This window comes from Chaetodon auriga, chromosome 12, assembly GCF_051107435.1.
Source record: "Chaetodon auriga isolate fChaAug3 chromosome 12, fChaAug3.hap1, whole genome shotgun sequence".
In the NCBI taxonomy this organism is placed as follows: Eukaryota; Metazoa; Chordata; class Actinopteri; order Chaetodontiformes; family Chaetodontidae; genus Chaetodon; species Chaetodon auriga.
The window spans coordinates 22,239,389-22,251,779 of record NC_135085.1 but is presented as its reverse complement, the minus strand read 5'-3'; the positions used below and the strand labels follow the sequence as shown (position 1 = coordinate 22,251,779).

The 12,391-nt window shown below is 47.1% G+C and overlaps 1 protein-coding gene across 1 annotated transcript in view; it reads left to right on the top strand.

Moving 5' to 3' along the window:
- Positions 1–12,391, top strand: part of lig1 (ligase I, DNA, ATP-dependent) — a 41,889-nt gene that overhangs the window by 7,363 nt on the left and 22,135 nt on the right. Inside the window, exons 6-18 of the mRNA XM_076745696.1 lie at positions 456–836; positions 1,026–1,134; positions 2,446–2,532; positions 3,643–3,699; positions 4,474–4,532; positions 5,131–5,244; positions 5,433–5,599; positions 5,981–6,057; positions 6,248–6,339; positions 7,778–7,877; positions 8,102–8,187; positions 9,115–9,230; positions 11,891–11,986. Coding sequence (XP_076601811.1) covers positions 456–836; positions 1,026–1,134; positions 2,446–2,532; positions 3,643–3,699; positions 4,474–4,532; positions 5,131–5,244; positions 5,433–5,599; positions 5,981–6,057; positions 6,248–6,339; positions 7,778–7,877; positions 8,102–8,187; positions 9,115–9,230; positions 11,891–11,986 — 1,541 coding nt within the window. The remainder of the gene's footprint in view (positions 1–455; positions 837–1,025; positions 1,135–2,445; positions 2,533–3,642; positions 3,700–4,473; positions 4,533–5,130; positions 5,245–5,432; positions 5,600–5,980; positions 6,058–6,247; positions 6,340–7,777; positions 7,878–8,101; positions 8,188–9,114; positions 9,231–11,890; positions 11,987–12,391) is intronic.

The window sequence follows — 12,391 nt, the reverse complement described above, 5'->3', positions numbered from 1 at the left end:
GGGCAAAGTGACAGTAACGAGTGTGCAGAAGCAGTTTTCCCGCAGTCAGCACCTCTGAACCTGAAGCAGCAGCAGCAGTCAGGAACATGGCCTCCCCCTCCTCTAACACTGTCTGATAAAGTACCAAAAGTAACTTGGATTCGCCCGTCATTCGAACTCGTGGATGAGAAAATTAAAGTTTCATGTCTGGCTCCTCACTGAGCCAGCATCATGACCCCGGCTCTGTCCGCTGGCACTCGGTGCTACAAGTTTGTCAATAGTAATTTCTCCCTTACCTGACTCTCGGGTGAAAAGGAAACCTCAAAAATATAACCTGCGGCATTTATTGAAAAAGACTGTTATGTTGAAAACCTTCTTCAAACATGAGCTCACAAATAAGCCGGGTCGCCCTCAGTCAACCTGCTGGCATTTATCTCTTCAATGACTGCACTCCCTCTCTGTCTCACCCTGTGCAGGGAACCCCGATGAACCCACGGAGGAGGGAGCAAAGGAAGAAAGAGTTGAAAAGGCAGTGACCGAGGATAACGGCCCAGATGAGGAGGTGGAGAACAAGAAGAAAGAGGCAGGAGAGAAGGTCGGGGAGGAGGAGGAGCGGGCGGAGAGGAAGAGCTCTGATGAGAAAGAAAAAAGAGCTGAGGAGGCGGTAAAGGAAAACGAAGCAAAGGAGAAGACGGATGACGGGAAAGGGCCTTCCGCTGCCAAGAAGGAGGCGGTCGAGAAGGACGCGCCAGAGGGAGAGGAGAGCCCGAAAAGTCAAACGGCAAAAGAGCAGAAAGAAGCAAAAGAGCAGAAAGATAAGGAGCCGCCGAAGAAAGCTCCCATCAGCAGTTTCTTTGGTGAGGAGGAATTTGCATAACTCTGTGTTTGCACCCCAAAAAAAAAAAAGAAAAAAGTGTCCGAAAATGTGCTTTGCTTTTATCAGTTAGGAAAGACAGCAAAATATTGTTCTGCCCCAACCCCACCTCCACCTCCACCTCCACCTCCACACTCACCTTCCCCGATGTTTGTTTCTTTTTCAACAACAGCTCCCAGAAAAGCTGCAGTGAAGACGGAGAAAGCAGACAAGACTGAAGGGGAGAAGAGGAGGAGCGCGGAGAGGAAGACTTCAGCAGAGGAGAGCAGAGACACCAAAGAGTAAGACAAACAGGAAGTCACAGGCAGCTCCGCCGTGATTGGCCGGACGCCTCGCCCGCCTCTCACCTGTCGGACGCTGAGCTCTGAGCTCGTCCGTGTTGAGCTCTCCGGCCCTCCCTGACCTCTGACCCCTTTGGCATTCTGTCAGAGGGAGATAGAGGGAGATAACTTGACACTGTGGGTCTGATGGTTATTTCCATTATTGATGAAAATTTGATAGGTTTGATTGATCTTGCTGACCCAGTTCGTTCGTCTGCGCCTGCGTGTTAACTCGCTCGGCCCCTCTGACGTTTCTGTTAAAGTTTCAACCGAGCAAAGATGGCTGAAAATATGCAAAAAAGGTGTTGACAGAATGAGACAAGCAGCGTTGTGTTATGAGGACTGTGGAGCTGCAGGGTGTGAACAGTGTCGTCTGCTCTGCGGCAGAGTTCAGCTGTATTTATATCACAGCACAGTCACATGAAATCAAACTCAGGCCACAGTCACAAAGTCAGTCAGGCACAGTGGCTCCCCCTCAGACGGCGAGTCGAGGGGAGGTTTAGCCTGATTCTAGAACAGCTGGGCCAACACGGGTCTAAAGCGGTCTGAATCTGTCCCATATCGAACGATTGACGGGGCTCCAGATGTGAATCAAAATGTGAAGCTGTCCGTCCTCTGGTGCTTTAAGCCAATCAATATCTGTCGATTTATTCTGATCATTCACGTTCCTGTTCTCAGGACCTCGCAGTGCTTTGACAGCATGTAGACAAACCAGGAGCAGCCGCAGCCTGTTACTGCTTGTCATTTTCAGGTCATGTTAACTATTCCAGCCACAAACTATTTTTAGCTCCAGGATTGAGGAAATGCATTTTTCATCCCCCTAACTATTTATTTTTTATCACTGCCTTGTGTGTGGGAGCGATCGGCATCGCATACAAAAGGCGTTTCGCAGCCATGGAGCCTCTCCTTGTAATGAATTCAGGAGATATTTTGTTTGGCATCTTGTGTGAGGAAAAGGAAAACTTCACAGATCTTGAATCTGCTGCAGCAGAAAACTTTTTAAGCGTCCTAATCATCTTTTTGGCAAGAATAAATTATCCTTTAACGTTGCTGACGTGCGAAACGCTCTTCTGTTAAATATGTTGAACTCTTTTCAGTTCAGCTTCTTCCAGTGTGAAGTAACCAGGAAGCTTTCAGATATCCCCAAAATCATCTTTACATTTCCAGATATCTCATTGCTGTGATGACGGCGTGCGTGACTTTCTGTCCGTGAGGAGATCTGAGTCACCGTCACTCATTTGACTCCTCACTTCTCCTTGTGTTCTTCCTCAGTGAGTCAGCCTCAGGACAAGCAGACTACAATCCGTCCAGGCCCAACTACCATCCTGTGGACCACGCCTGCTGGAAGCAGGGCCAGAAGTAAGTCCAGCCCACCTTCCACTGTTAATTTTGATGAATTGTCCAATCTGTAAAAACAGTCTTAAAGCCCGCGGTCACATCCTCATTTGTCTTCTTTTGTCCGACCAGCAGTCTGTACCCAGAGCTCAGTTATTTCACTGCCACATAAAATACAGAAAAGCATCGAATCTTCACACCTGAGAATCCAGAATTGGAGAACACTTGGCATTTTCCTTCAAATTCAATCTCCTTTTTCACTGCCAATATTTATTTCCACTCTTTGCTTGTGAGAGTCAAAGAAAAGCAAAAAATGCCCAACACTAATATCCTGAAGCAGTCACCAAGATCTGAGATAAAAAGCTCTTCCCCAGACAGTGATGACGGTCGTGTTTGCTGAGGGATTTCATCCTCACCTCTCAGCCAAACTGTGGAGGAAACCAGCCTGCTTTCCTCTGTGCAACTTCCCAGAGTCAAACATTAAGAAACTCAGAGGAAATCAATTTTTCAGACCAGGGAAGTGCTCAGACTTGGTAATGGAAAGTCATGGAAAAATCATTGAATTTTCCATCAAGGCCGCGGCGCTGCTCAGCCTGGGCTTGGACTCAGCACAGCTGCCGCGCGCAGTCATGTTTTGTGTTTTAACCTGCTTCTGGACGGTCGACGCCACGCGTCAGCCGCAGGGAAGACGGCGGATTGAGTTGTAAACACTTCTCTGTCGCTGAATAACAACACTTTGGCAGATTTTCTCATGGTGTAAACAAAACCCATCTGCTACTCCAAAGACATGGAAAAAATAGTGTTGATAGTTGTTTCAAAGACTGAGTGTTAAGAATATTTAGCACCTCCATGGTTCACCTGTTTGCCCCCCCACCCTCTATCTAGGGAATAATTGTGGGTTTTTTTGCATATCAAACATCATCGTAAGGACACAATTATCCCACCGTGGCATCTCTGACCTTTGTCCTGCCCGCTGTCGCTTTCATGGAGTTTTGATAACGCAGAATCAAAGCTCGCTCTACTGTCGCACTAATTGCTCGTCGCTGTGAAACGCTGAGTCAGCGGAACGCCGAGTGTAAAAAACCTGTCAGCGTAGATGCTTCGCCTGCTAACGACATGCTCATCACTCTCCAGAGTGCCGTACTTGGCGGTGGCTCGCACGTTTGAGAAGATTGAAGAGGACTCTGGCAGGTAAGAGCTCCATATGGAGGAAAACGTGTTTTTATTTAAATCCCAGAATCAGGAAACCAACATTTAAGAGAAAGTAATCGCCTCTGTGTTCAAAGGATGTAATATATATCAAAGCTTTTTTTACAAAATTAACACTCGGCTCCAACTCGGGCTCCTGCTGGGAATTCCTGGAGTATAATTAGAGGAGTGTGTCCCAGCCAGGGAAAGTGAGGACATTGGATTAATTTCCTGGGGAGGGCAGGAAACATGAAGGAATCCTACAATTAGGTCATTTTCGAGGAACGCTGGAGAATCTATTTTAACAGCTCCTTTCACACTTGAGTTACCTTTAAAGCTTTTGTTCTCCCCAACTTTCTCAGAAACTTGGCTGATGACTTATTTTACGACTCTTGAGCTAAAAATGCCCAGAAGCCAAAAGGAAATGCAGTTTTCGGTAATGGAGAGGAAAAGCGTGATTCTTAGCTTTTAGCTCCAGATCGTACATTTTAAAGAGAGACTCGTAACTTAAGTCTCTTCCCAGAAAAGTGACACCTTCACAGCCTCCCTTTGTATATTTTGAGGGTATTGAATGACAGGCTTCCCGGTGATGGCTCGTATGTTTCCCGGCCACTCGCGTTGACGTATAGTGTTTCATAAATGAACAAGTCTGCTTCCTTTTCCGATTAAAACCTCCAGACAAATCTCATTTCCCGCCTCCCAGTATTTACAGGATGGCTTTAAAATTCGTTTAACTCGTCTTCCTTGTCTCAAAGCAATCCCGTTGTCATTTTGCAGGCTGAGAAACATCGAGACGCTGTCGAACCTGTTTCGCTCCGTGCTGCTGCTCTCTCCAGGTAAATGGTATTTTATCTCTCCCATAATGCATGCTGATGTAGCTACACAGGCAGCTGGCTGCCAGCCACTCTATCAAGAAGATGATGATGAAGCCAGGTTGCACATAAAAGTGGGAGGATGAGTCAGTTCATTGGTGTGCGTTTGTGTGCGAGAGCGTATACCTGTGGGATTCTGATGATGTGCGCGCTTGTGTCGAAGTGTTGCTCTCTGTGTGTGTGTGTGTGTGTGTGTGTCTCTGAGCTGTTTTTTTTTTTTTTTTTTCTGGTGGTGTCTGCGAGTGGATGTGATCATGTTTTAGTCTGAGTGTGTTTGGTGATATCTTAAGAGTGTGTGTGTCTGTTTGTCCGTGTTTGTGTGTGTGTGTGTGTGTGTGTGTTTGTGAGAGTGTGTCTTGGCGTGTGTTTGACTGTGTGTGTCCATATGTCCTTGGTTGTGTATTTGCGAGTGATCAGCGCTATCTCAGGTTGTTGTGTGCGTCTCTCTGGAGGAATCTGCCTTCATGTCTGGGGTTTTCTGTTTGTATGTCAGATATGTGTTCTGTCTAATCACGTGTGTGTGTGTGTGTGTGTGCGCGTGTGTGTGTTTGTGTTTTTCCAGATGACCTGCTGTGCTGTGTGTACCTGTGTTTGAACCAGCTGGGTCCTGCCCACCTGGGGATGGAACTTGGCGTTGGAGAGATGGTGCTGATGAAAGCTGTTGCTCAAGCTACGGGTAATAGACACACACACACACACACACACACACACACACACACACACACACACACACACACACACACACACACACACACACACACTCTGCACCCAAACATTTGCTCGTGCATTCCCAGCCCAACTGCTAACGTCGCCCTTCTCCGCTGATCAGGCGACCACCATTTACCGTCTCGCTCTTGTTTCCAGGGCGACAATTGGACAAAATCAAGGCGGAGGCGCAGGAGAAGGGAGATTTGGGCCTTGTGGCCGAGAGTTCCCGTAGCAACCAGCGGATGATGTTCCAGCCGGCCAGTCTGACAGCAGGGGGCGTGTTCAGGAAATTGAAGGAAATTGCCAGCATGAGTGGGAACTCGGTGAGCCGCAGAGCAACATTTTCATTAGGGGAAAGCAGTCTCGGGCAAATATTGTTTTCGCTTTATTGAAGTCTCAGTTTTGGGCTCAGGGAGGGAAAAGAAAGGAAGCATTTACGTGATTGTGTATCGAACAAGGAATTATTAGTTTATTAGTCTACTTCAGAGGGAAGAGGGTAATTTAACGGCCGTTGAATAAGTCGTCACCTGGCTGGAATCTCTCAAGCAATTACTTCCTTTCTCAACCCCCCGTTGCTGCCGGGTCTCTTTTTTTTTTTTTTTCCACACATTGGAGTTTGTATTCGCTGGTGACCTCAGTCTTTTTGCATTCTGTCTCCTCTCGCTCTTCTTCTGTGAATCTCAATTTCCTCCCGCCCGCCTCAGGCCATGAATAAGAAAATCGACATCATCAAAGGCCTCTTTGTGGCGTGCCGCCTTTCCGAGGCCCGCTACATAGTCAGGTAAAATAACACTGTCTCACGCACACACACAGACGGCCTCTGACCACAGGTGCAGCCGCACACGCGCCCGCATGTGCGCAGACACAAAGATATCACGGTGCCCTCTTAACTCCTTGCGTGCAGCTGTTGTCATGTGCTGTGGGTGCAAATGGGCGCTGACAGCTGCTGGTCTTGTGGTTTTGACGGACAGGTCCCTGGCTGGGAAACTGAGGATAGGCCTGGCTGAGCAGAGCGTCCTATCAGCGCTAAGCCAGGCTGTGTGCCTGACGCCCCCTGGACAAGGTAATCTTGGATTTTAAAGGACAGGTTCACCATTTCTGCACAATGTCTGTTTGAAAACAGCGGTCAGGTACCTGTGCGTGCACTGAACCAGTTCCTCCTGTTCACACCGGCACTCATACATCTAAAGATCCCTTCCTGAAGTCATTCCAGTGTAAGTGAGGGGCTACAGAATCCACCGTCCTCATTCTGTGCAAAAATATATCCCAAAGTTTATGTGAAGTTAACATTCGGCTTCAGCAGCTTGAGTTGGACATGTGGTACCTTCCAAAGTAAAGTTTTTTTTTTTTTTTAGTCCCTCTTGGCGTTACAGTCCCTGCACCACAGCTCAGCCAGGAAACGCTGTCCAGAAAAACACAATGGGGGAATTTCATGCTAAAACGAGTGCGAGTTTGGAAGATCTCCACTCGATTGGTCTGACTCTGACTGCTGAAACCTCATTAATTGCGGATAAATTTGAGAATGTGTTTTTGCTCGCATTAAGGACGGTGGAGTTTGTCCTCCGTCTTCGTTTCCACTGCAGAGTTGTTATTGTTATTTATTTCATGATCAAATGTAAATACAAACACAGCTGGTAGGTCACACGAAAGTAGAAGGTGGGCTGTCAGAGGGAGTAATCATAGCCGGTATTTATAGCGGACTGATTAAAACAGTGTTAATTCCTCTCTGCATTCATGAGGTGTCGACATGTGAAACAGTTAATGTGTCAGCCAGTCAGATGTGGTGATACACGTCTAAATAAGTCCTTCTGAAACATGTTGAACTAAAGAAAGACAGGAGGAGCGGTCCCGAGGTGTCTCACTGGGCACGTGAAGGCTTCTCACCAACATGTCGCTGAGCTCCTGACTTTGTGGAGGAAGTTCTGTCTCTCACCGACGCCACCTACACCAAATTGAATGAATTCATTCCTGACTTATTAGTATTCGTGGCTTACTCACGACTGGAGGTATGCTTTAATAAGAGTCAATTAGACCAGAGGCTCGGTGGGGAAATTTGCATTGATCTGTGGTCTGGTGTGGAAATGTTTTTCTCAACATTTTTATTTATTTATTTAATCAGACAGGTCAACTCAGAGCAGACTCTTTGTGGGCCTGAAGTGGATCGTTACGATGAATAATTTATTTAGATTAATTAGTATTCAGTCATATTTAAAATATATCGTAATTATTAATGTCGAGCTGGGAAACAAAATCATTCGTTTGGCCTTGGCGCTGATGTGATCCGGACGGCTTTGAGCGCGGTGGGGCTGAAGCGCCGCCGTCCAGTCTTGTAGAAAACACTCCCGAGCAGCCGTACGTCACCGCAGCGCTGCACGTCTCGCGTATTTCCCGTTGCCTTTGAAGTGCCTCCGAACTTTCATCCAGCAAATGTTCGGTCATACAAATGTTCAAACACTTGCACACATCTGTTTGAAATGCATTTTTTCCCACCTTCCTTACAGGTTTCCCTCCCGCTGTGATCGACGCGGGGAAGGGGATGAGCGCTGAGAGCAGGCGGGCCTGGATCGAAGAGAAGAGTCTCGTTCTCAAACAGACTTACTGGTAAGTGAAGCCTAAACAAACCCCTCGTTTCACTTTGCAGTCTCTCCTCGGCACCACTACGATGCCTCATCCCCCTTAAGCCCTGTCCCTCATCCTGCCTCGCTGATTCTGCTCACTTTCATTTTGGATGATATTGATTTATTTTTTTTTCTTTTCTTTTTTGTTTTCTTCCCAAACACGCCGCCTCGTCCTGCACTCGCTCCTCACGCTGCTCTGCCGTCCAGCGAGATGCCCAATTACGACGTCCTTATCCCAGTTCTGCTCAAAGAGGGCATAGACCAGCTGCCCAATCACTGCAAGCTCACTCCAGGTAAGCAGCCAATCAGGATGCAGAAAGGCTGTGAGATCCAACACGGTGACTGGTGTGTGTTTATCGATCCTTTCAGTGGAGGGGAGTCGGTTATTTTAGTTGAGTCATTTATCACAGAAAGATAAAAGGTAGCGCTAAACTAAGGATTAGCTTCCAATTACACTGCTGTCAAACTATTTGTGACAAAGAGCTTTGGCACCAAAGTAGGAAATTAATACCAGCCACCATCTGAATGCTACTAAATTGGGAAACTAAATTGGCCCTTGTTGGTCAGTTAGACGAATCTAGCAGCTATTTTGGCAGGTAAACAATCGTTATTCTTCGCCTGTTCTGTTCTCAAATGTTAAAGGAGCTGCTGAATTTTTGGATGAGACCAGCCAGTTTGGACAAAACGTTACTGTCCTTTCATATCTGGCTCTGCGCTCTCTAAGCTGCAATTAAGGGAATTTTTCTGGTCTATTTCATTATATCGCTCCTCTGCTTCTTTTTAAGATTAACTTAGCAGCGCCGCCCAGGGGGACGTGAATCAGAGAACTTTCATATTACGGCCAAATGAGAGTACAAACAAACTAATTTCAACTGTGGTTTTGTCACAGAGACAGTTGTGGGTGTGATGCTGATGTCTCATGTGGGAATGTGTCATTGAAGCTAATTTCACAGCTTCAGGGATATTTTTTTTTTTGCAAACTGATCTGAGATCTGACTCTCTTTCATAACCTGGAGGCCTGTTAGCGACAGCCCCCCCCCCCCCCCCTCCACACACACCAAAAGTGGCGAACGTGCGCTGTGCTAATTTGGTTAGCTTCTCAACTGTCTGTGTTTCATGAAAAATGCATGACGACATGTTTTTTCTTCTGGTTGCGTTGGTGTCCTGCTGCGTTTAACTGTTAACTTTCCTTACTTGTTTCGCCACCTTTCTTCTCTCAGGTGTACCGCTGAGGCCCATGTTGGCTCACCCCACCAAGGGTGTCGGCGAGGTGATGAAGAAGTTTGACGAGGCGGCCTTCACCTGCGAGTACAAGTATGACGGAGAGCGTGCACAGGTGTGTTTGTGCGCATGTAGGTGGCAAAGCGACAGTGTGACTGCGTCTGGCACCGTATGCCTGCTGAAATTAATATGCTCACACGGCGCCTTTGTGCACCTCGTTTGTGGTCTTTGAGAGTGAGGTACTGCTGCTCTGTGACCGGCTGTGTGTTCGCATGCATGGCGTTTTGGTACAGAGCGTGCACGTGTGCCTGTGCTTGTGCTGTTAAGATGCGCAGTAGTGCAGCTTGTGGGCCCGTAGGCAGAGCAGGCTACTTCTGCCATGGTGGACCAGTGGGGAGGGGGATGGAGAGGGGTGAGGAAAGAGGCGAGGGACGGTGAAGGCAAGACACATAAAAGGCAGAGGGAGACGAACACAGGGAGACACTGGGGGAGACGGCAGCGGGGCTGAGGAAATTTGAGAGAGACATAAAGAGACAGAGCAAGAGAGAGATTGTAATGTAAACCCCTCCAGCTGTATTGTTAATTTTGGACAGTCATGCCAATAAAGTGCCTTTGAACTGAGTTGAATTGAGAAGAAGAGAGATGAGCAAAGAGAGAGAAACAGAAACAGAGGATGCAGACAGAGCGGGCGAGCCACATGACGTCCTCCTCCTCCTCCTCCTCCTCCTCCTCCTCCTCCTCCTCGCTCTCTGTCTCTTTTTCTCTCTCTGCCTCTCTCCCTCTCTGTCTCTCTCCAGCTTTGTCTCTCTCTCCCACCCCCCCGTCTCTGTCTGTCTGTCTGTGTCTGTCTTTCTCTCTCTCCCTCTCTCAGTCTCTTTCTCTCTCTCTCCCCCTTTCTCATCTCCTGTCTCTCTCTCTCTCTCCCCTGTCTCCCTAGCTCTGTCTGTCTCTAGCTCTCTGTCTCCCTCTTGCTCTCCTCTCTCACTCTTATCACTTGCTCTCTCTCCCCCCTCCCTGCCCTCCCCTCTGTCTCTGTCCCTCTGTCCCTCTCTCTGTCTGTCTGTCTGTGTGTCTGTCTTTCTCTCTCTCCCTCTCTCTCTCTCTCTGTCTCTCTCTCTCTCTCTCTGTCTCTCTCTCTGGTCTCACTGCAGTGGACTTTACCTCAAACAGCCAGCAGAGGGACTCATGATACGCCATCAAAGTTAAACACTCCCTCTGTGTGTGTGTGTGTGTGTGTGTGTGTGTGTGTGTGTGTGTGTGTGTGTGTGTGTGTGTGTGTGTGTGTGTGTGTTTTCAGATTTTGTGAGAGTGTGTGTGCGTGTGTGGCATTTGATGAATCAAAATAACTATGTATTCATGGAAGTGTGTGTCCCATCTAATCAGTCAAGTAAGTCATCATGTGTGTGTGTGTGTGTGTGTGTGTGTGTGTGTGTGTGTGTGTTTCTTCCCATTTTCTGACTTTATTTTTCAGACCTGCTTGTTGATCAATGGAAAAGGAAAAACTTTAATAAGCAAAAGTTATTTGTTGTCCGTGGCCAAGTGTTAAAAACGAACCCTAAAAATGCAACAAAACAACACATTTTTTAAAGTTAATGTACACAAAGAAGGCACATGCTAACAAATACTGTGCACAAGATGGTGCAACACACAACACACACACACACACAGGAGTAAATGAGACCACTGCAAATCATATGGCTGTCGGCCACAGTCCTCGTTAAGAAAGGACAAATGATTAGAGAAAGAAAATGAAAGGAAATGAATCGCAGAGGACAACAGATTAAGACTGACTGCAAGATGGAGACAACAAGTGTCGTATGGTTCACATTATCAGTGAGCCAAGCTTCAGCCGGCCACTGAGAGAATGGTAATTGAGTTCTTTAATGCCTAATTTATACTTTTCAAGTTGACACCCTGTAATCACGGACCCTCAGTTCGATGAAGAAAAACTCCCAGAAAAAGAAGAGAAGTTGCAGCAGAGGAGGGATCCCTCATCCAGGACAGACGGACAGAGACAATCACACGATGGACAAACAGAACATGGAGGCTATGAGGAACATGGGTCTGTGCCACATAACCTTAGACGTGGGGGTGCACCGGCCCGACGTTTTCAGGCCTCGGGCTTTGGGTATCAGCCCGAACGGAGCGCCGATCCAGTGCCAGTGTTTGATTAATGAGCAGTGTGTCTCGCTCTGTGGAGGAGACGCCGATCGTTCTTTTATGTAAAGCGACACGAAGCTTGATTTAAACATTGATTGTAAAACAAAATGTAGCGAGTAAATACATAGATATAAATGTACTGGATTGGTTTATATTAAAATAACGGTATCCGATGCCAAATCGTATCGGGCAGTATGTGTGTAGACTGAAAAGCTTTATCGATTAATTGATTAGTTGATAGACGGTTTAGCTAATTTTAGCCAAATATTTTGTGGTTTCAGGCTCTTAAATGGGAGCATTTCCTGGTTTTCTTCCTGTTATGTCAAAGTGAACTGAAGATCTTCAACAATCAACAATCCTCACTGATCATAGATCAGTACCTGGAGAGAAGCCAGGCTCTGATTGGTTGAGGCTGAGACTTTATGACCTTATGATGACTCAGTGACATCTCAAAAGACAAAACTGTTCCTCCCTCCTTCACTCCATGTATTAGTCACATCCATCTCTCAGATAACCATCAAATCTCAGCTCTATTCAATGAACATCAGCAGTTTAACGTCAGTTTCTTCACATTTTCTCTCTGTTTTGTTGATCACGTTGAATTTCTACCCACAGATTCACATCCTGGAGAGTGGTGAGGTTCGAATATTCAGCCGCAACCAGGAAGACAACACCAGCAAATACCCCGATATCATCTCTCGCATTCCCAAGGTAAAACACTTGAAGGCGCCGAGCGCCGCAGCTCGGCCCGTGGGAGAGCGGCGAGCCGGTCTGAGCCGTGACTGTCGAATGAGGGCCTTTTACATCGGATAACAACTGCACGCGTTTATCTCGCTGGCTCTTGTCTTTCATTTGGCCTCGTTTTCTCATCCTGTCACTCACCTGTCTGGTTTCCATGTGCCCACTCCTCCTCTCTGCCTCCATCTGAACCCCCCCCCCCCCTCCAAGTTTATGTGTTCCTTCAGTCACCACTGCCCGTTACACTTCTGTTTTAATTTACAGAGGATAGAAATTTTCAACCATCCTGTCATGAAACTTCATCTCTCTAATGGATGCTAACAACACCGGTCGTTAAAATTCAAATTGCAGCCGTGGGTAGGCTTATCTAATTAGCGA